Here is a 23,111-nt window from a genome sequence, read left to right on the forward strand (position 1 = left end):
TCTCTCGCTTGCTCGCTCGCTCAGACCCTTCACATAGAGAGCCTCTATTCATCTCTCTCTCTAAAATTCCTCTTTAGATTCAGGCACTCCCTTAGAGGTAAAACTCTCTCTCTCCGAACAGTAAATTTGATTTTAATATTTAATTTCGAGTTTTAATTCGTTATTCAACTTAAAAGTGGAAAATTTGTTTGTATTAATCAGTAGTATGAATACGAGTGAATCATTACGTTGACTATTTGGATGAGTGGATGAATTTGTGAATGGTGGAGATATGAGTAGGTTCGATCCGTGTGAGAATGCTGGTTTTGAGGTGTGGATTAGGTGTGTGCTGCGGGGGATTTGGGCTTAGTTGGACGAGGGATTTGTTTTGGAGGGTTTGAGCGATCGATTCTTTGAAACCCTAGATGACTGATGCTAGTTTTAGTTGGTGAGTGGTGAATATTGTTATTAGGGGGGCTCTGATCTGTGTTGGTTTGTTGTTTGGTTGGTGAGGGTGTTCTATGTGGAAAATAGGTAATTGAGTATGCAAAAAAATGGATTATGTGGGTTTGGTGCAGTGTCGTTTCCTGTATGTATTTGTAGCATAGGGTGGTTTAGGGTTGCATCGAATATTTTGATTAGGGTTATATGCAAACTGTTTCTGCCGTCTGGTTCAATTGCTGAGTCTTTGTTAGGCAGCATGAATACCTACTAGAAGGTTGATTCTTGTCTGTATTGGATGGTTATGTTATTTTCGGTCTTTTGTATTATGTGTGCACATTATATATGCTTTGTTTTGAGTATTATGAAACTGGTGGTGTTGAATTTTGTCTTGGAAAACTTAATGTAGATATCAAACTTAAGAAAAGGATTCCAGTGTTTGCTTTGGGCACGAGGCACTGTGTGCATTATGAATCATGCTTTGATTTCTTTGCCTATATAACCGTAAGGACTGATTTAGATGTGAGTTTAATGTGATCCCTTTTCTATTGCAGTGTTATTTTCAAGAGTTAAAAGTTTTATGCAAGTGTTTGTTCGTTATCTATCTATTGGCCTGTTTCATAAATTGAGCCCTGATTGCTTTCTTAGGTTCCTTCTTTCCTGTATTTATAGATTGCTTTGCCGAACTTGATTTGCAGGCGCCGCAGTGCATTTTGAACTCTTTTTAGCCTGTTTGTCTGGGGATAATTTTGCCTTGCCTCCCTCATATTGGCATGTCATGTGCATTTTTTGTTAAAAAGGAAACTAGAAGAGCACCTGTTCAACCTGTTTGGGTACGAAGTTCGGATTGTATGCATTTACATATGAGATGGGTTCTCGAGGAAGGCTATTATTTGATCTCAATGAACCCCCTGTCGAGGATAATGAGAGTGATGGTGTCTTCTCTTTCCAGCCACAAAAGACCCATCCATCTATGAATCCCAACACTGCTGATCTCGTTACTGCATCAACTACTCCCCAGAGAATAATAAACAATCATGCTTTTTCACATGCATCATCTTTATCTGGCTTTCAGCCTTTCATTCGCCCCAAACCTGGTCATGGCCCTGAAATGGGCGCTGAGTATACAAGGGCTGGGGATCAGAATCCCAATAGTACCTCATTGTCTAAGTCAAGTAATGATGAGGAGATGCAAGCCTCACCATCATTAGTTCCGGGCTCCGCAGAAGCTCCATCGGTTGAAAGAGAAGAAGGTGAATGGTCTGATGCTGAGGGCTCTGCTGATGCATATGGAAACAGTAGTTTGAGTGAACTGGGTAAAGCTTCACAAGAGCAAGGGACATCGGAAGTGAGGGACTGTTTTGCTTCTGGTGTAGCTGTAGACAATATCTCTTCTGCTGTCAAAATTTCTCAAAGTGTCAAGGATGAAAATAGTAGTCATACTTCTTTAGAATTGGATCCAGATCCCAATGATCAGAAAAATCATAGTAGCCGAAATTCAGAAAGCAATGCATCCTTAGATGGGCATGAGGAACCTGGCTTGGTCCCAAAACAAAGAGAAGTTAAAGGTATTGAAGCGAGCCATGCACTTAAATGTGCAAATATTCTTGGAAAGAGGAAGATAGACCAGAAAAAGGTAGAAATGCTAGGCAAGAAACGTAGCAGGCAGACTATGTTTCTTAATTTGGAAGATGTCAAGCAAGCTGGACCTATAAAAACATCAACACCAAGAAGGCAGGCGTTTCCACCTCCTATTACCACTCGTACTGTGAAAGAGGTTCGTACTACTCCTCCATCTTCTGAGCGTATTGGAGAAAAGCAGAGTCAACTAATGACGAGGGATCAGAAACAAGTTGACATACCATGTAACGAAGGAGGCACCTCTCTGGAAACTACTGAACCTAAATCTGAATGTAATGGTGATATGAATTCTGGACTACTAGGTAGGCCTAGGAGGCTAAATGGTGACACTGATCTTTCTGCAGAGGTATCACTGCCACCTATTCCAAGACAGAGTTCGTGGAAGCAGCCCACAGATTCGAGGCAAATGAAGAATTTGCAGGTCTCAAACAGGAAGCCAACTCTGATCAGTCAAAACTCCATGGACCCCAAATTGGGAAACAAGAAATACCTTCTACCCAAGAAGCAAACTACTAATAGTACCCAATACCAGGACACATCCGTCGAGCGCCTTATAAGGGAGGTTACAAATGAAAAGTTTTGGCATCATCCAGGTATAAAGTAACCATATGTTTTTGTTAGTTTATTATTTTTAACGATAATTATTCTGAGTTATTGGTGTTGTTTTCCCCATTTATTTGAACTTGAAATTTCTGGCACATCTGCATTTGTGGCATTTGCTATGTTCTCGTGTCAATGCTCTATTTCTCCAATTATTACATTTGTGAGACTAATTATCATCAGCTTTAAATATACACTCCTATCGATTTACTTGATTTCACCATGTACTTCTAATACAATTATGTATCCCTTTGCATTATGGTTCTCATGCTGTGCTTGTTTGTCTGTGAGAGAGATGAAGGTTGTTTTGCCTGTATGTGTTTTATGTTGTTATGAGATCTGCAGACTTTTCTATTTAACTCGTCCATATCCTATTCCTATTGAAATTTGGAATTGTGAATGAACTAGGATTCCTTGAATAAGTTTTTGAATGAGTAAAAGCTGATGTTTGTATTGGTCAGGCCCACGCATAGTGGAGGGGATTCCTACAGCTACATGTGGTGGGCACCGTCAGGAGATCCTGTTGGATGGAAGAATATATCTTTCATACTGAAGTTAGAGTAATTGAGCCGTGTCCTATATTGTTTTAGGGGTTATATGGGGCTAACATAAAATAACAATGATATGGTTTACTTATCTATTGTTGTTGTATTTTCCACATTTCTGGCATCAAATACTTCAGAGGTTTCATATTTCTTGTTTTTTTTTTTTCTTAAAAAAATTGATAAAACTTCAGTTGATATTTGTAATTTTGGTTTCATCGTTTATATACATGGAAATAGTTTGGGAGAGTTTGGAAAAGTTCCTGGTTAACATGTGTGGGCAGTTCCCTGTCTGTGTAGTAGTGTCTGAAAAGCAATGTTTTACTAATATTATCTCTACTATTAACAGACGTATGTCTTGGTTAGTTCTTAACAATGGCTTCTACCCTTTTAAAGATCCGTAGGAAATAGTTAATCCATAATGATTTTGTAATTGATATTAAACTATTTTAATGTTTTAAGCCCCTACGCCTAATTCCTTACTTTTAGCTCTCTGCTTTCTCTTCTTCCTCCAATTTGTTATTCTGTGATAACTGCCTATTTCATTAGTCATTATTGAGAAATCACTAATTTTATTACCCGGCATCCATAATGTGTGTCTATGAGTAATGTTTTTAGTTTGAGGGTTTCATTACCAGGTCTATCAATTCTATCGTTCTGTTCTCTCTCTCTCTCTCTCTTTTATTTTATTTTATTTTTTTTCCTATCTGTTCTTTTTGGAGAGCAAATTTTGTTTTTGGTCTCTTTGTAATATGTGTAACTTATTAAAATTATTCTGCATCAGAGGACACTGAGCTCCAATGTGTTCCCGGTCGATTTGAATCTGTAGAAGAGTATGTTAGAGTATTTGAGCCTTTGCTTTTTGAGGAATGCCGGGCACAGCTTTATAGCACGTGGGAGGAGTTAATTGAAACAATTTCAAGGGATACTACACATGTGATGGTCCGTGTAAAGAGCATCGAAAGGCGAGAAAGAGGTAGCAAGCCTAATCATTTTATTTACTTAAGATTTTTAGTTGCAAGTTAATTAAAAAATAAATCAAATGATGCTTTCTCAGCAATTTGGCCATGCTATCGTCTTGGATTATTTGGAAGATAATTTAAATTGAAATTTAGTAGAATACTAATAGATATGTATAGCTCCAAAGTGTTCCACCTTGTCCTGGGTGAAATATAGGGCTAATGTCAAAAAAAATATATATATATATATATATATATATATATATATAGGGTTAATGTCATCAACAATGAGTGTTTCTTGTGCTCCTTTTTTGTTCATTTTTGCCCCTTGATGCATTCTTTTTTTTTCTCAAATGGTCTAGGGTAGGCAGAAATCTTGTAATTTAAGCAGACCTGTGTCTTAGAACATAAATTTTTCCATCATAACTCTCACTTTTAGTGGTTTCACACACCCACACATATGTATAGATATTTATTAATCATTTTTTTAGAACACTGCTGAGATATCCATAAGTATTATTATTGTTCTGGTTATGTTAACTAGCTGAAACGTTCTTTTATTGGCTTAGGATGGTATGATGTGATAGTCCTTCCAATGAATGAGTGCAAGTGGACATTTAAGGAGGGTGATGTTGCGGTTCTTTCATCACCCAGGCCTGGACCAGGTTTGATATGAGAATTGTTGGATTTATAGTATGAGTAATTGAGTATTGATTCTATCAGATCAATTCTACTAATGTCAAATCTTATTATGTCATGCAGTTAGAGCTAAGCGGAGCAACACCTCATTAAATGAAGATGATGGTGAGCCTGAGATCAGTGGACATGTGGCTGGTACTGTCAGGCGACACATACCTATTGATACACGAGATCCTCCTGGGGCAATCCTTCATTTTTATGTTGGCGATTCATATGAACCTAACAGGTTGTGTCAGAATTCTCAATTTTTTCTTCCCTCAAGTTGCATGATTACTTGATTGCTATCAGTTATCACTGAACTTTTGAAATATAAGTCATAAATTGTGTTACATTTTAGCCTCTTTAGACAATTCTCTTTTTCAGTAGTTATTTTTCGTTTTATTTTTTCCAGCATGGTTGATGATGATCATATTCTGAGAAAGCTTCAGCCCAAGGGCATCTGGTATCTAACTGTGCTTGGTTCTCTTGCAACAACACAGCGAGAGTACATTGCATTGCATGCATTTCGTCGTCTCAATTCTCAGGTGGCAATTCACATCTGTTTAATATGATTTTAATGGTTGTCTTCTATTTCATATTGCTTCAACGAATAAAAACCTAACATATTTCTCTTTTCTGTAGATGCAAACTGCGATTCTTCAGCCTAGTCCTGAACACTTCCCAAAATATGAGCAGCAGTCCCCTGCCATGCCAGAATGCTTCACGCAGAACTTTGTTGATCATCTGCATAGGACATTCAATGGACCTCAGCTAGGAGCAATTCAATGGGCTGCAATGCATACAGCTGCGGGTACAACTAGTGGGATGACGAAGACATGGCCCTTTACTCTCGTTCAGGGACCTCCAGGAACAGGTAAGACACATACAGTCTGGGGAATGCTAAATGTCATCCATCTGGTCCAGTATCAGCACTACTACACTTCTTTGCTTAAGAAACTAGCCCCTGAAAGCTATAAACAAGCCAATGAGAGCAATTCTGACAATGTTCCTATGGGATCAATTGATGAGGTCCTTCAAAACATGGACCAGAATCTCTTCCGAACGCTTCCAAAACTCTGTCCAAAGCCTAGAATGTTAGTTTGTGCTCCTTCAAATGCTGCAACTGATGAGCTTCTTGCTCGTGTACTTGATCGTGGATTCATTGATGGCGAGATGAAAGTTTATCGGCCTGATGTCGCTCGCGTTGGGGTTGATTCACAAACTCGTGCTGCCCAGGCAGTTTCTGTTGAACGGAGAACTGAACAGCTTTTGGTCAAGAGTCGTGACGAAGTTTTAGGATGGATGCACCAGTTAAGAGGCCGTGAAGCTCAGTTCTCTCAGCAGATAGCTTGTCTTCAAAGAGAACTAAATGTTGCTGCTGCTGCTGTTCGTTCCCAAGGTTCTGTTGGTGTTGACCCCGACGTTCTTGTGGCCAGGGACCAGAATCGGGACGCATTGCTGCAGAACCTTGCAGCAGTGGTTGAAGGCAGGGATAAAATTCTAGTTGAGATGTCTCGCCTACTTATTTTAGAGGGTAGGTTTCGTGCTGGTAGCAACTTTAATTTGGAAGAAGCCCGTGCTAATCTTGAGGCAAGTTTTGCAAATGAAGCTGAGATTGTTTTCACTACTGTCTCTAGTAGTGGTCGCAAGTTATTCTCTCGTCTGAGTCATGGTTTTGATATGGTAGTCATTGATGAAGCAGCCCAAGCCAGTGAAGTGGCAATCCTTCCTCCTCTTTCACTTGGTGCAGCACGGTGTGTTCTAGTGGGGGATCCCCAGCAGCTCCCTGCAACAGTTATCAGCAAGGCAGCTGGAACCTTGTTATACAGTAGGAGCCTCTTTGAAAGGTTCCAGCAAGCAGGATGTCCCACGATGTTGTTATCTGTGCAGTATCGGATGCATCCTGACATCCGAGATTTCCCGTCTAGGTACTTTTACCAAGGACGCCTTACTGACAGTGAAAGCATTGCTAATTTACCTGATGAGATTTACTACAAGGACCCCTTGCTTAGACCTTACATATTCTATGATATTACACATGGACGGGAGTCTCACAGAGGTGGATCCGTCTCTTATCAGAACACGCACGAAGCACAGTTTTGTCTTCGCTTGTATGAGCATCTTCATAAAACTTTGAAAACTTTGGGTATGGGAAAAATCTCTGTTGGCATAATCACACCATACAAGCTCCAATTAAAATGCCTTCAACGGGAGTTTGAGGATGTCTTAATTTCAGAAGAAGGGAAGGATCTGTACATCAATACTGTAGATGCTTTTCAAGGCCAAGAACGTGATGTTATTATCATGTCTTGTGTGCGTGCATCAAGTCATGGAGTTGGCTTTGTTGCAGATATCCGCCGAATGAATGTTGCTCTTACTCGTGCAAGAAGGGCTCTTTGGGTATGGTTTTCTATCATTCCTGTATCTAAGTTTATTACACATACGCAACTTCCACTCATTCTTACATGCCCCCACAAGACCAAAGGGCTTGATTCTGGGTTTATGTTCTGATTTAACTTGATTTGTTGACAGGTTATGGGGAATGCTAATGCTTTGATGCAATCTGATGATTGGGCTGCGCTGATTTCTGACGCCAGAGCCAGGAAATGTTATGCCGACATGGATTCTCTCCCTAAGGATTTTCTCATACCTAAGGGACCTGCCTACACCCCATTGCCAGGCAAGGTCTCCTCCAATATGAGGGGGCTGCGGTCAGCTGGGCATAATAGACATAGACCACCAGATATGCACTTGGAGTCCAGGTCAGGGACACCATCAGAAGATGATGAGAAGTCGGGTGCGTTGATAACTTCTAGGAATGGGAATTACCGTCCCTTAAAGCCACCAATGGAGAATTCTTTGGACGATTTTGATCAATTGGGTGATAAATCTAGAGATGCCTGGCGATATGGCATACAGAAGAAACAAAGTTCTGCTGGGCCTGTGGGGAAGAGAGATATCTAGCTGTTGATTGTTGTCTGCAAATCTCTTGGTGCCTCATGGGGAGCTTCATGGTGTTAGTGTTGTGATGCTTGATCCCCCGTCGTCACAAAGCCCTCGGAGCAAATCTCTGTATCCCGAGCTTTGTGTGTCAGACAAATTTGATTTGCATCAGATTTGGGCTGAACTGTGTCTCCCATAACTCCCAAGGAAAAAGAAGAGAGGTTTGGAAGAGACAGCAACCGACCTGTTTTTAAAGGTCGTTGTTTTTGTGCCAAGAGCTTTTTGCTTGAATTGATTCCTGTGATTTCCTGCCAGGAGCTGGATGCTTTTGGGTAGATTGTTGAAAATCATATCCTTAATCCACCAGCTTACATTCAGCAAAGGTAAGAGATCGATCTTCTTGTATATGTTACGTAAGTTTTGTAGATGTGGATCTGAGTATACTGTACATTTTTTGATACATGTAATCCAGGAATCCAGTGGTGGTCTCCACAAACTTCAGCATCCTAGAATCTTTTAGTTGTTTCCTTTTGAGGGTAAATCCTTGCCTTGCCTTTGCATTGATGAACTGAAATACGCGGGAGTGAGAAGCTTCCTGTTATGGCCATGCCCCATTACCCATTATCGCTTGCTTCTTTTACGTACAGATTACTCATTGGCGCTTGGTACTCTCACTCTGATAGGGTTAATGCTTTAGTTTAGGTAGTTCACATTTTAAAGATGCTATGTACATTCTTTGGACGTGCAAATGCATTAGGATGACATCTCAATTGGTATGTACAATTTTGAAGCCTTTTTTAATCTCCTTCCTTGTAATTGTGTGAAGGGGAAGTAAAATGTCATACCTGCTCTGCCTCCGGTGGAAATGCTCAAGTTCTGTACAGAAATGGAAGGAAAGCACAAGATTTATTTTCTTATTTTGGAGGCATTTGTGGTGTCAAATGACTTGTACATTTGTCCATTACTTGTTCAACCATAGAAAATTCTTTTTGATGCGTTATCTTAAATTTCTTTAGATTTACAATCCAAGTAAATAAGAAAATTTTTGTCGTGCTTTTTCTTGCTGAGGAGTTTACATCTTGTCAGCTCCTTGAATTTCTTTTTTATTGCGTAATCTTATTCGTATAGCCATTTAATCGGGGTGGCCCTTTCCATGTGATACGAGGTGTTGAGGACCCAGATCTGTTAATGGTTTATTCATGTATATCCGGATGCCTACACCAGCATATGGCAGGGGTAGTAATTCATGTTTGCGTGTTAGAGTTAAGGTCGTGTCGAGATATGTGTATAAGGTTTGATCATTTAATTTTGTATTAAATTTTGTATTAAGTTTGTGTTGAATTTACAAGTCATTAATTTTTTCTTTTTTTGTTTTTTTTGTCAGAAGTTTAGGTCAAACATGAATAAGAGACTATACATATATGGTCTCTTTCAGTCTTTTGTTTGATCGTTAATCCTAACATATGGTACGTACGTGTGAGGGTGAAAGTGTGTGAGATTAGGATGTGAATGACTGGATGCATTATTGAGCCATTCAAAACGTGTCAATTTTGTTTGATTAATAATCCTGTCGTACCTGGGACGTGTTACCCTCCTTTCTTTTTATTTATTTATTTGCGAGTACAGTGCACAGCATTTTTCTTTCCTTTTTTTTTTAATTTTATTTTTTATACAAAGAAATTAATTTTATATTCCATTAAATGACGTGTTGATCTGTGTCTGCATGCTCTGTATTCCATATGGTATACGTGGCAACATGATAAAATGCTCCCGTCAATTTATATGAAAGTTCTGGAAAAAAAAAGAATTTAACGAAATTATGAAACACAACGGCCTTCCTTAAATGCAACCCACTCCCCGCATCCCTTTCGAGAAAAAGCACGGCATCCTTTAATTTAGGAATAATGTTATAAATTTTTCTAAAGTTATTTTAGGGTCACATTTTAATTTTTAAAATTATTATTAAATTTGAGATATGATATATTAAACTTTAATCTATTGATAATTTTAAAAGTCAATCACATTAAAGATGACGGTAAGAATCACATTGAAAATGACGGTAAAAAAACTCTAGAAAGAATTATATAGCATTACCCTTAATTTAGGGGGTTGTGTGAAACAAAATTTGACTTTGAGCATTGAATGCCCAAATTGGACACAAATTGTAAACCAGAAACAATAAAAAAGTCGTAAAAATCAACGAAGACGGCCCCTAATTCTCCCGCATGTGTTGTATCTTGAAAGTCCCGTCCACAAAACAATTAATTTTTATTTAGCAGAAATTGAAGTTTGTTTGGGCGCTATAAACCACGTTTCCCGGTTTCGTCTATCTGTCCACCTGCTGCTACGAGTGGATCCGAAGTAATATTCTTCAGAAACAGTTGAACCCCATCTGCCACCTCAAAGCTCTTAAGGATATACCCTTTTCTCGCTTTGACCTGGTGTTTCTATGGTTTCTGGCAGTTGACGACTGAGGAGCTCCGAAAGATTTGCCTCACTTTTCTCTCTCAGTCTCACACTTGTGAATCAGGCAGGTGAGATCCTCATTTTAGCATTCGTTTTCTTGGATCTGTTATCATGCGCCTTGGATTTTATTGTTCCCTTAACTCCGTAATTTGTGTGGGTTGTTTTCACCGCATACATGGACCATTCACGAGTCCATTTCTAAGGCTACTAGTTTTGGTACTTTGGGTGAATAAAATACGTTTGTAAAACTGGGTGCTTTTGGTTTTTGTTTTTGTGTAAGAACTTATTGGTCATCATTAGAAACACGAATGTTTACTTGGAGGGTTTTGTGAGTCGTTTGTGTCTTAGATTGCTCATAGCGTTGAAGGTCAATTAAATTGCGAGTCCAAATGTGGGTCTCTGAGTCACATTACATGTGGCTTCTACTGTTTTTTTGTTTTTTTGGGTGTGGTGAATAAGAAGAAGAAGAAGAAGAAAAGAACAGAGATCTGACCTTTCGATGGTTGCTTATTCCAAGTTGTTCTATACTGGATAAAAACAAATATAATTCTTATTGTTAACTGAATGAAACAACTCTTATACCATGTTTTAACATAGGCTCCTCTTATATATATATATATATATATATATATATATATATATATATATATATATATATATATATATATATATATAATGTTTTAACATAAGCTTGTTTCACGTTGTCGAATTGCAAAGAATACATATTTTACAGGAATGTAGAGTTGTGATTCAAGTAATTAATGTCAGTTTTTGAGTGCTTTTTTCCCCTAACAGCTTCTAAGAAATTTAATGGACTGTCTTTATTAGTGTTAAATTAGCATATAAAGGAACCCATAATGAAATTGCTGGCTATAAAGCTGCTGCTAATGTGCTCCACATTTTAACTAAGTATGGCTAAATATAGAGATGATGCATTTTCTCAGCCCAATTTTTAGGTTTGGACCCTCTCAAATTGGCTTCTAAATCGGTGTTAAATCCTTGCTTATAGAGGACCCAGTGAGAGAAATCATAGATGATTTTTTTTTTTTCCGAGTCTATCTGAATTGTGTCATACACTTGGCATGTCTGGGCTTTTGATTTGTACCGGATCTAGGTGCAAGTCTCTAACTGATGTGTTTGAGGGAACTAGCTATCAAACTTTAAGGGTGTGTTTGTGTTTAACCCACCAAAAGAGTCCTATTTAATCCTGTAAATGTGTGATCCAGAGAAACATCTTGAGAGAATCAAGGAAGTAATTTGCGGGTCTTTGGTTCCTATCAATGGTAAATCTCGGTTGTGAGAAATACTAAGGGTAGGACAAAATATTTGATTTTGTTGCGTGTGACAGTTTCGATCTTGTAAGAATTCAGATTCTTTGGACGGTTCTAACATTCTCAAAATCTTTGTAATGCTAGTCCAGGACTGGAAATATCTGTACAATTTTTTTTCTTCTTTTCAATCTAAAAGTAGATATCTGTGCGTGTGAAACATATTCCACCATCATTCTTTCTCTATCTTGTATTCCTTTTTTCTTAGGACTAGGTTTGGTAGTTTTGTCCTCCACTATAAAGGAGGAAGTAATGTAGGACATTACAGAAGATGCAATTTGAACGCAGTTTCAGTAAGTTTTATAACATACAAGGAGTTCATTTCAGGATGGCTATGCAGAAGATTTCTCACAATGACAAAATTCCATTTTCTTTCATTTTAATCTTGGTTAGTTGCTACTTAGAGCTTATTACGATGTACGAGGTCATTAATTGAGTTCTTGTTAGATATTTTTTCCAGTGACTAAATAAAGGCTAAAGCAAAAATTTAAGTTATCAAATTTTGTGCTGTTAAGTTTTTCTTTGTGATCAAGCATAGATTTGGTATAGATCAATTTCTGACTATTTGATACAATTTTGAATTTAATTTGTTCCAAAGAGTGCATGGTTAGAATTTAGAAATTTCTGTGGCTGGTTGGAAAAGGAGGACACTTTCTTTCTTGCATGCCTTCTTGTTGTTTTAATAAGAAATTTCTTACTGTTGTGTATATGGGACATAGTATTTTTGTTACACATGCTTACACTTTCATTCTCCTCACTGACAAAATGAAGAAGAATAGGTAATGGCACTTTCTGAAGGTTCTACTATTGACCTACAGGTATCTTCTTTGAGAAATATGAGTGTGGGCTTAAAGAAATCTCCTTCGAATGACTGTGAGAAGCTTTTGACATCTGATGAGCAGCAGGCTAAGGTACTTGTCTTTTGTATATTTTTTTTAGTTTGGGTCATGAAAATGCTAATGTTCTTGTGGAAGAAAAGCTTCTTAAGGATTCATAATTTGCCATGTTTGCAGATTAACGAGGTGAGAAGGTTGATAGGGCCATTGTCAGATAAGTTGTCCATTTATTGTTCTGATGCATCCATCTCAAGATATTTGTGGGCACGTGCCTGGAATGTCAAGAAGGCAACTAAAATGCTGAAAGATTCCTTAAAATGGAGGTTGTCATACAAACCAGAAGAGATACGCTGGGTATGCTTCTGTTAGTTACGATTTTATTGAACTTTAATTTTTAAGTTAGCATCCGTGGATGGAAAATGTGCTGGACTCTTGCGTTTGCGACGTGCAATTATCTGAGTAAAGTTCTCCTACGTTATCAAAAAAAAAAAAAATGTGCTGGACTCCACTTTGTTCTCTGCTTGCAAAGCAAGCCTTTTTATTAAAAGGTTCATGTAACTAGGCTACGAGTGGTGATTAAAAGGACTGATGATATTGTCCTACTGGTGCATCTTTTTGTTTGTTTGCTTGGTCCATCCTCCTTTTCCTCTCTCTCTCTCTCTCTCTCTCTCCCCTTTATTGTTTTCCAGTACTTTTTAATTTTTTTGCTTTGCACTGTAACTTGGGCCTGGTTCAAAGTTCTCAACTAAAAGGCCAGTTGTTTCCATGCTGGTTCAAAAGGGTCAATCAACCCAGACTTGTTGGGAAGTCTACCCAATTTTCCAAATCCAACCGTCACGATGTAAAAAATTCAAAACTGATAGACAAGATAAAGTTGGTTAATTAGGCATGGAAGAAATGCTAGAGCACAGCTTATTTGCAACTAATTCGACGGTCAATAAACAAATCAACTTGAAACCTTTCAGCCTAGGGTGCTCAGGGCAAATTTTTCTGCTTTGCAGTATACGTTTGTGAGAACTGGTATTTCTAAATGTTATTGTTTTTGCTTGTGATGTAGGAGGAGGTTGCACATGAAGCAGAGACAGGGAAAATCTACAGATCAAATTCAATTGACAAGCATGGGCGAACAGTTCTTGTCATGAGACCTAGTCGACAGGTTTCACAATCACTACTTATTGATTTTTTTTTATTTTTTTTTATTTGTGCCTAGATATGTTTTGAAAAAGTTCAAAAAAAAAAAGAGAAAAGGCAATGCTCTTCTATCTACTCTGTAAACTGTCTTCTTTAATTGTTAGTTACATGAATCCTTCCTAGAGAAAATATCAAATAATATCAGAAGATTCTTATTGCATGGAGGGTTCATAAATTAATGATTTAGATTATTGAGCATATCAACCCATTGTGTCATAGTGCATCAGAAATCAGTTGGCTATGCTCTGCATGCAATTGTTATATGGTTATTCGAAACCTAAGATTAGTATTACAGGATCTTTTGGCATATATGGAACAAAAAGGTAGATATATAATAACCTGGGGGTTCAAGTTTTAGAATAAAGGTACTTCATCTTATGTTGCTTTTCCATGGTGACAAATTTTCATGTTTATTTTGATTGCAGAACACAAAGTCAACAAAAGGACAAATCAAGTATTTGGTCTATTGCATGGAGAATGCTATTTTAAATCTGCCACCAGGCCAAGAACAAATGGTCTGGCTAATTGATTTTGAGGGTTTCAATTTGTCAAATATTTCAGTGAGGTTGACACGGGAAACTGCCCATGTTCTACAAGACCATTATCCTGAACGCCTTGGTGTGGCAATATTATACAACCCACCCAAGTTTTTCGAACCATTCTTTACGGTATGCCCAAATATAAATCATTTTTTAATTCTATTTTGTGTGTTGTGTACTTTATACATAGTAAAAAGGTGTTACTATGCCTTCTGGGTACAGGTTTGATTGTGGACATTATACTGAAAAGTCTATATTTGGATGCTTAATTGGTAGAGCTGCATGGTAATAGCAAGTTCAGTCTTAAACTAGATTTCAAGTACTTTGCATTCCCTTAATATTTTTTGTTACTTTGAAGTTTTAAATTTTAAAATACCGGTTATTTTCAGCCCCTTGCACACTTATTTTATGGTTCTGGTAAAATTTTAGTCTTCAGTATTGATTTAAACCTGGGAAAACTTGGTTGAAAATTTAAATGTAAATATTTGGTTCAGGTTTTCGATGATTATTAAACTAGTTTGGCTCTTAGGGATACCACATTAGTTTGCATAGATGTGGCGCAAGTGTATGGCTGTATAGATCACGATGTTACCGTCACTTCAATATTTTGCTTCTAATTCGGGATGCTCGTTGGTGGTTACTGAAACTTTTGTGAGGGTGTATTCTGTTTGTTGATGGTTCTTTATTGCCAATAATAGATCACAAATCTAGTTCATTTTCATAAACATGTAACAAGTGCATGTATAGCCAGATAGATCAGAGTGTTACTACCACTTCAATATTATGCCTCTGATACAGGGTATCTCCGTGGTGGTTACTGGAAATTTTGCAAGGATGTATTCTGTTTTTGGACAGTTCTTTATTGTCAATAATAGATTTAGCAATCTAGTACATCATTGATCCGCCATTTAATTGTTGGTTGCTAATGGGTGTGTGCAGAGCTCTATATGCTAGTTTGTTTCTTATGTTGGAAAAAATGTATTAATGCAGGTGGTGAAACCCTTTCTAGAGCCTAAAACATACAATAAAGTCAAGTTTGTTTACGCTGATGACAACAACAGCAAGAAGATAATGGAGGATTTATTTGATATGGACCAGCTTGAGTCTGCATTTGGTGGAAATGATAACAGGGGGTTTGACATAAATGAATATGCTGAAAGGATGAGAGAGGATGACAAGAGGATGTTCTCTTTTTGGACAAGAGGGAATCCTCCCTCAGCAACCCCAGAACCAGCTCTGATAAGTGCTTCTTTAGATTCAATCAACTTAGAGTCGGATTCTGATGCATCTGTCAATGAGAAAACAGAAGGTTCCCCTTCTAATGAGGTGGAACAGGAAGTTGTCTCCTCAGGTGAGGATATGCTGGCAACTGATGGCAGTAAAAATGCCACCTGAGATGTATATATTAGGATGGAGAAATAAGAAGGCTTGGACCCTTTCTGGGTTAAGGTGTGGTGACTCAACTGTACTAATTGCTGACCATTTGCAATTTGATTAGAAACTTGAAATGACGACAGTCTCTGTCGGCTTATGTTTTCAGAGTTACCGTCCCTTGATAGATTATATTACCTTCTTGAGTAAAGCAAATGAAGTTCAAAACAAGCATTACGTGCATGTATCTGTCTTCAGCATTCTTTCCTGTCTCTGATTTAGTTTAACTTCTGACCTCTTCCTCGAAAAGGAAAAGTTGGTGTCTCCTTTGTGCTATTCTTTACTGTTGGCGGGCCGAACACTTGTATTAAGACATATTGGTTTTGTGTTTTCTGATCATTATTAAGACAGTCACTTTGACAAGGAAAATATTTGTTACAATTATAGGAGTGAGGAGTAATTCTAAATGTCACTCCTATATCTTTTTTGTGTTCCCCAAAAATAATATGGCTTTTAAAACTATCATTAGATCAAAATTTAATAGTGTTCTATTACAAATTTAATGGTGATTTTAAAAGTCATATCAGTTTTAAAAGGACATAAGGAGGACATAGGGGTGGCATGCAGCATTAACTTCTAGGAGTGAGTTTAGTTAGGCCTATGATTCACCCATGTTTTCCAAGTAATTAACTTCTTGCAGGGCTGATAAGATTTTGGTTTTGTGAAGTGTCAATCTCATGACTAACCCCTCCTTGTGTAGTAGCATTTTCTCATTTGTTAATCTAATAGGTGACCTTTTATATTTATGACAGCTAACATTTTCGTTCTTTTTCAGAAAGGATTAGGTCAATTAATTACACAAGGAGGGGTAGTTATCACCCATCTATTTTTTCTTGCATTCAATGGTGTAAGTGAAATTCAACCCTAGGATTCTTTTGCGATAAGGAAAAAAAAATCAGTTAACTTGAAACCAATGAGCTCCTTCAACCCCAATATCATTTTTCAAATGGCCAATATTAAGTTTCATTTACTAAATAGAAGCAAGCTACATAGAAAGGTTGGCAGACCCCAACAATTTCCTGATACAGTAGAAATAATAAAAACTGAAAATATGCCAAATAAATAACCCAGTCCAATTCTTGGCCTGCCGACCAATAAAATGGCCAGAAAAAAGGCAGTTTTTGTAGCAAACTAGAAGATTGGTTTTTGGTAGGCAAACTTGTGGTGGCAGCAAGGGTCCTTGGTTGCCACAACAACAAGAATTGCATTGAGATTAGCTGAGCTAGAGTTGTTGACTTGTAAAGGGAGATGCATGAAGAAGATGGCGTGTAGGGGAGGCGCGTTAGACCCATGCGCGGTTGTTGTTTCACATTGTACGTGTGGTGGGGGGCGGGGCAGGGGGCGTGTGGAAGGAGAATGTGGGCATAAAGCAATAAATTTCAGCTTCAAAGCCGCAAATCTACCGCCCTGGGCAGCACATGCAAGACACGCAAGAAAGCAGGGGGACCTTCAACCTGGGGAAGGGTAGACGGAGAAGAGGTCCCTCATCCCCGAGCTCAGACAGTAAACTTAACCATCAAATTGATAATAAAATAAAAAAAAAAAAGAAACACTGCAAGCAAGAACAAAAGTTCGTAGTGCAAAAAAGGATATTCGTATTTCAGTTCTACAAATTACAATTTAAACATTGGACTTTAGAAGAGGAAAAAAAAATAAAATAAATACATGTCTAAAAGTCTATACTTCCACACATCTACCACAGGAATGTAAATCTAGGCTTGATCATGCATACAAGAAAGAAGTACACAGAAGTAGTAGCCAGATTTCTGATCTACTGGTAGTAGACTGTACGGATACGCAACGAGCTCCCACAAAGCAGTACCAAGAACAATTCTTTCCTTGTACTCTAATTATGAAACCAGCAGGTAAAGCCCCTGAATAATCCATTAAGAAATATGTGAGCATAATGAAGGAGTTGGAAGCCGAAGAAAACCAGTAATTGAGTTTACCTATACTTTAAGCACTTAATGAAGCATCTCATCTAACTTCTGCCTGTATTGAGCTAAACTCTGCAACAAAATTCAAGGGCAGTAAGTGTTAGTATTTTACTTGGGTTGATTATTCTAGAGAATATAATTAAATCGAAAAAAAAAAAAAGAAAAAAAAAAAAAAAAGATATCAGTTTTCAGATGGTTCAGCCATTTCTTTGATCTTTTGTAGAATGTGGCCTATAATCTCAAGGTCATGACCGAGCACTATCAAAGACCATAATCTCATAGAGGGCATTTATTATCTCCGAAACTGATACCTTGGGCTAATCCGACGGGTAAAGTTTTTTCAAAGGCTTCTATATATTAAATCATTTCCTGACACTTATTTTTTAATTAGTTGCATTCAACAAAAAGTATTTACTTTTGAGTCTACAAAATGACCGTGCCAGTCACAACTTTCCAGATGATGTTACATTTTGTGTCATAACAGAGCCTTTACTAAAACAAAGTTTAGTTCATCACTAGAGGATTTCTTCTTCTTTTCCTGTGTTTGGTTTCAAAAGGGGGCGAGAAAAGAAGTGTGAGGATAATATGTAAGCATTTGTTCTCAGGCTTAATATATTCTCTCTTGGAAAAGGTGACATTCGGAGAGAAATTCAAGTATAAGGAAGAAAAGATGACAAAAGTTCATTTTCTTATTAACTTTTTCTACACTTCCTCTCCATTCCTTTTTTCCTGTGAGACATGAAGCATATCTATCCCTATAATTCCATCCTACCATTTCATCACTATTTATACTCCGCATGTTTTACCATAACAAGATTTGCTCACTAACATTGAAGCCAAATAACGGCAGACCCATGTCTGCAACAAAAGTTGCAAAGCCTAATATCAAGGTTGGGAAACAAGTGAAAGAAGGAAGAATTCCTAAGGGCTATTGGTAATGATCCTTCAAAAACATATCTACTAAAGGTTCTTAAAGAATCAAATTAAGCTCCAACTTTTACCCTTTCTTCTCAACAACAAAATGGACCATGAGGGCCCTTATTACCCCATTGAATGGCACCATTTACCTCAGAATATGGAGTATAAGCTACTTATAAATACATATATACCGATGGAGAACAGATAAAAAAAAAAAGAAAAAAAAGAAAAAAAACATTTTGTGCAGAGCTTGCATACCCTAGTATAAGCATAAACTCCTGCCTCAGTGGGTGCTACGGGACTTCCTCTCCTTATGAATTTTCCCTCTTTGAAAATGTAAAGCATGGGTATTCCGGTTGATAGTTCTAAACTGATAACCTGTCAGAAAAGAAGAGGCGGGGGAGGGGGGCATGATATTTGTTTTCTTGTTATAAAAAACAAGTATGCAGAAAAGCTGAAAATCCCAATAGTATTTATCAAAAAAAAAAAAATTACCTCTTGGGAAGTTAATTTGTCAAGATACATAATGATGGACCTCAATGAATTCCCATGGGCAGCAATCATAACATTCTTTCCACATAGAAGCTGGGGTTCAATCTGCAGCACAAGAATGGCATGTGATTACTTGAATCTACAACCCTTGTCAGATTGGCTTTGGATGTAAAACATCATATTGAACAGAAACAGATAAGAAGAGAACTACATATAGGGAAGCAAAAAGTCATGCATACTTGATCCGTGAAATAAGCAACAGCCCTTTGAGCACACATTTCCAAACTCTCGCCATTAGGAGGAGGAATATCATAACTCCGACGCCACTCATGAACTTGTTCCTTCCCATATCTATCCGCCGTCTCCTGTTTATTTAGACCCTGTAATTCTCCATACCTGAAAGAAAGGATAATTTATAGCCTGAAGTGGAAATTAATAACAGGCAAGCAAAACAATTATTTAAGCAGAGACAGAATATTACATTCTTTCATTTAATTGCCAAGATGCTATGACTGGAATAGATTGTTTTTTGGTGTCTTCGCTGAAAATTTCACTCCATACCCTTGCCTGCTCACTCTCGTTATGAATAAAAATTGGCACCTGCAGGCAGGCTGAGAGTTAACAGGTTGATATATAAAAGGAGATTAGACGCAAATCTTCTAAGGCATCAAGATGAACATGTTTCACTGAAAAGTATAACCTGGACCAGATGTAAGGAACATAATACAACTTGGTAATGCTTTCCATTTTTTTTTTTTTTCAGGAGAGGGAGAGTGTTTAGAAATAGATTTGAAATTCATATTCTTAAGTTAAATCATTCTCTATATCATATTCATTAGAAAATATTATTAAATTAAATATCCTAATACTCTCCCTTACATGTGGGTCCATACTCCCCCTCAATAAGTGGAATCCAACAAGTGAAATATTTTCCTTAAATAAAAGGTATAATATGGAGTCAACTTCCAAACTCAAAACCTTTGTTGTGATAACAAATTAATCACTAATTGCCTCAAATGTTTAAGTTGATGAAAAATGAAAAATTTAATCTTTTAATTAATATCCTAATATTTACTAGCTGGATAACCAATCATGAAGGGACAATTCAACTCTATGTGGACATCAGATGCTGAGTATCACCAGCTGAAATGTCATTCATTCACTTCCATGATTCAACACCCATGTACAAAAACTGCTGCCTTCAAAGTTTGAACACACCCAAAAGATATTTCCCCAAGTTACCTTCTTACGGCGGTGCTGGGTCATGGCAAGCATGGCTGTCATCTGTGCACGAATCAGTGCAGATGTATAGATCATGTCGACAGGTATATTGCTGATTCTCTTGCCAGCTTCGACTGCCTCTTCCACACCCTTCTTAGTTAGTGGGACATCAACACAACCTGTGAACAAGTTCTTTTCATTCCATAAGGACTCACCATGCCTAATCAGAATCAAAGCTACTTCATCTGAATGAAAGAACAGAACAGCAGTTAGAAGATTCCATAAAAGGAACAACCTGATTGTGTATGAAAATTTGATTCAACATAACAGGCTTACTAGATTTCTTCTGAGAGCTACTGGCGTTGTTCTTTGAGGGGGATGAAACTGGTTCAAACACTGAAGTTTGAGACGCTGAGGCTTGAACTACACCAAATTTCCTCTGGTCAGAGAGATAACATCCCTTTCTTGAGAGTCCAATTTCAACCTTGAAACCCTTCGAAAACAATTTCAGTGAATTGTCCCCAAGTTCATGGCGAAGACCAGAGTTGTTAAGATATCCATGGGACTGAAGAGTCCCAAGGGCTTGGTGAAATGCTGAAGCAGCCATTCTGAAGATCAATACATCCCAAGTATCGATGTAAGGATACAAAATTATATAAATGGGTCCTTTCCATTTCGGAAAATAATAAAGCATAAAGTTGGCAGAACATACTTCAGCTCTACCAATTTACCAAATACAAAAGGAATGGCATCAAATCGAAATCTCTTTTTGCTTATGGAACACAGAATATTGAATATGTATTCCCATGACCAAAAAGAAGGGAAAAATAACCAAAAAGAAAAAAAATTAAAGAAAAATAGAGGAACAGAAAGTTAAAGTAGTGCCATGAAACATGCTCCTAATCACATAATTATGGGATTTTATCCATTCTAAATTCATACTAGATTAAAAAGAATAACTTCCCAAAGGTTTGAAGGAGTGCCCACAAAGTCTAAGCCCATAAATAGGAGGCAACAAGCTCAAAAAGCATGTTTTACCTATTTCACGGTCATGATCCAAATATAATCCCGATATAACTAACAACAAGAAAAGTGATTTATCAAAAACATAAATGCTTATAGTCATGAAAGCAATCAGATAGAATTTACAGATCCAAACGAAATATTCTGCTCAGGAAAAGCAATGAGTGAGAACAAGCACATCCAAACTTCAAGCTTGAATAAAAAATCTACCCACATGGGTTTTCCTAGAAATCCTAGATTAAACAAGACCAAACATCAAACATGAAAATTTTCCATCTACAATCACATCATAATCCCAATATCACAAACACAAAGAACGCACCTTAAGCAAGTATTAATCAAATACCACAACGACCCAGAAACCAAAATGCCAAGGAACAACAATTGCAATATAGAAAATCAAACAGCTCGATGATTGAGAAAATGGGTACTGGATGATTACCTGGTTATATAGGAGCAAGCGACGTAACCGAGGCAGAGAAAAGTTCTAACAGGGTGGTGGGGAAGAGTTTATTACGAGAAAGTCTGGCGGAGAACAAGACGTCTATTGAAGTTACACGTCCATTTCAACAAAAAAATATTGAGAGGGAAAGATAGCAAATAATATATGAAAAACCAATTTATATACAAATATATATATATAACTATAGTTATATATAACTGTATATATATCGAAGAAATCGTAGTTCGTCGTTGTCTTCAGATGCGCTTTATTGGAGGAACAGTATGGTGACAGGTTGCTCTTTTCCCCCAGTTGGCGCTGCTTTTATTGTAACAGACAAATTTTGGGGCGTTTTATGGAGCTTTCTAGGCTGGGTTTAGAGAGACAAATTTTGTTCTTGATGGTATATTCTTTTTTTTTTTTTTTTTTTTTTGGAAATAGTAAGGTTGTTGTTTAATGTTTATTATTTTTGTTTTGAATTGAAAAAAAGTTTTAATATTCTTTGCAACTCTAAAATATTTTTTTCAAAAATTAATTTTTAAATGATGTGTTACAATCTCATGAGATTTATTATTTTAAAAAATGTGTCACTATCTCATAAGATAGTAACATATCATCAACTGAAAATTTATTATTCTGATAGTTCTATACCAGTACAGTCAATTTTCAAATGATGGGAACAATTTAAAAATAAAATAAAATTGAAGGACAAAAAGTAAATTGTTGTAACATTATAACTATACCCTAAAAGATGAAGTATGTGAGTACTTTTTTTTTTTTCTTTCTTCCCATTTCTTCGATCTTGTCGGCATCAACTGAAAATTGAAGAAGTCATGGGATTTTTCTGATCATTGTTTTAATTTTATTTTTTTGCTTTCTTTTGGTTACAAACAAAAATGTAGAAAAGTTGAAAAGAAAAAGGGATGTGGCATTTTTTTCATTCCATAAAAATAGTTAATTGGAGAATATATTCTTCTTGGTGTGGGAGGTTTTGGTCCCTATAACTTGACCAAGGGCTGGTAATAATTGTGGAGTGTTTGGTCCCTACAACTTCATAAAGGGTTGGTTAGATTTTTTATTTTTTATTTTTTTTATATATGGACAGCTGACTCAATCAAAATTCAAAGCAATACTGGAAAATAATAATAATACACTTGAAATGATTATTTGTGGAAATTTTGAAAATCAAAGTTGTATGATATTGACTGCCAAAACCATCCTTGGATGCAGTAGCCGAATGTCAAATGATTTCATAATAAAACAACAATTAATTATGTTGACCAAAAAAAATAAAAAGGACAAACAAACTCCCTCAAATAGATTTGAGCTGTAAAATTGCAAAAGCCAACACATCACACATGGTTCACAAATGATATTTACCAAAGAACAAAAAAAAAAAACATGTTTTGTTTGAATGGAAAAATGCTATTCTATATATATATATATATATATATGAGTAATAATTTACACAACGCTGGCGTGCATCATGCCCAACAATTTTTTT

At 36.9% G+C, this 23,111-nt stretch overlaps 3 protein-coding genes across 8 annotated transcripts; 2 read left to right on the forward strand and 1 right to left on the reverse strand.

The window, feature by feature from the left end:
* Positions 1-7: 7 nt before the first annotated feature.
* On the forward strand, positions 8-8,853 carry LOC132176200 (P-loop containing nucleoside triphosphate hydrolases superfamily protein). 4 transcript variants are annotated; one of them, XM_059588363.2, is made up of 10 exons: positions 8-97; positions 1,119-2,654; positions 3,988-4,179; positions 4,732-4,827; positions 4,925-5,087; positions 5,253-5,385; positions 5,483-7,240; positions 7,373-8,166; positions 8,256-8,448; positions 8,610-8,853. In XM_059588363.2, the coding sequence occupies exons 2-8, from the start codon at positions 1,289-1,291 to the stop codon at positions 7,802-7,804; spliced, it is 4,140 nt and encodes a 1,379-aa protein (XP_059444346.2). In that variant the 5' UTR covers positions 8-97; positions 1,119-1,288; the 3' UTR covers positions 7,805-8,166; positions 8,256-8,448; positions 8,610-8,853. The 4 variants fall into 4 exon arrangements, with proteins under 4 accessions (XP_059444346.2, XP_059444323.2, XP_059444338.2 ...); XM_059588340.2 differs by having other exon boundaries at positions 8,256-8,853; XM_059588355.2 differs by having other exon boundaries at positions 16-97; positions 1,221-2,654; positions 8,256-8,853.
* On the forward strand, positions 8,106-15,757 carry LOC132167233 (uncharacterized). Of its 3 annotated transcripts, none has more exons than XM_088512907.1 (6): positions 8,106-8,185; positions 12,410-12,488; positions 12,591-12,767; positions 13,471-13,569; positions 14,030-14,272; positions 15,134-15,757. In XM_088512907.1, exons 1-6 carry the CDS (start codon positions 8,106-8,108, stop codon positions 15,536-15,538), a joined length of 1,083 nt encoding a protein of 360 aa, XP_088369033.1. In that variant the 3' UTR covers positions 15,539-15,757. The 3 variants fall into 3 exon arrangements, with proteins under 3 accessions (XP_088369033.1, XP_059434125.1, XP_059434124.1); XM_059578142.2 differs by lacking the exon at positions 8,106-8,185 and adding an exon at positions 10,030-10,313 and having other exon boundaries at positions 12,396-12,488; XM_059578141.2 differs by lacking the exon at positions 8,106-8,185 and adding an exon at positions 10,031-10,317 and having other exon boundaries at positions 12,396-12,488.
* A 1,375-nt stretch (positions 15,758-17,132) lies between these two features.
* LOC132190063 (2,3-bisphosphoglycerate-dependent phosphoglycerate mutase 1) lies at positions 17,133-21,934 on the reverse strand. The gene is made up of 9 exons (XM_059604948.2): positions 21,608-21,934; positions 20,479-20,750; positions 20,164-20,387; positions 19,403-19,521; positions 19,161-19,317; positions 18,925-19,026; positions 18,688-18,807; positions 17,524-17,583; positions 17,133-17,448 (listed from the first exon to the last, which is right to left on the reverse strand). The coding sequence occupies exons 2-8, from the start codon at positions 20,747-20,749 to the stop codon at positions 17,539-17,541; spliced, it is 1,038 nt and encodes a 345-aa protein (XP_059460931.2). The 5' UTR covers position 20,750; positions 21,608-21,934; the 3' UTR covers positions 17,133-17,448; positions 17,524-17,538.
* Positions 21,935-23,111: the final 1,177 nt, after the last annotated feature.

This window comes from Corylus avellana, chromosome 2 (genome assembly GCF_965113065.1).
Source record: "Corylus avellana chromosome 2, dhCorAvel1.hap1.2, whole genome shotgun sequence".
NCBI classification, from domain to species: domain Eukaryota; kingdom Viridiplantae; phylum Streptophyta; class Magnoliopsida; order Fagales; family Betulaceae; genus Corylus; species Corylus avellana.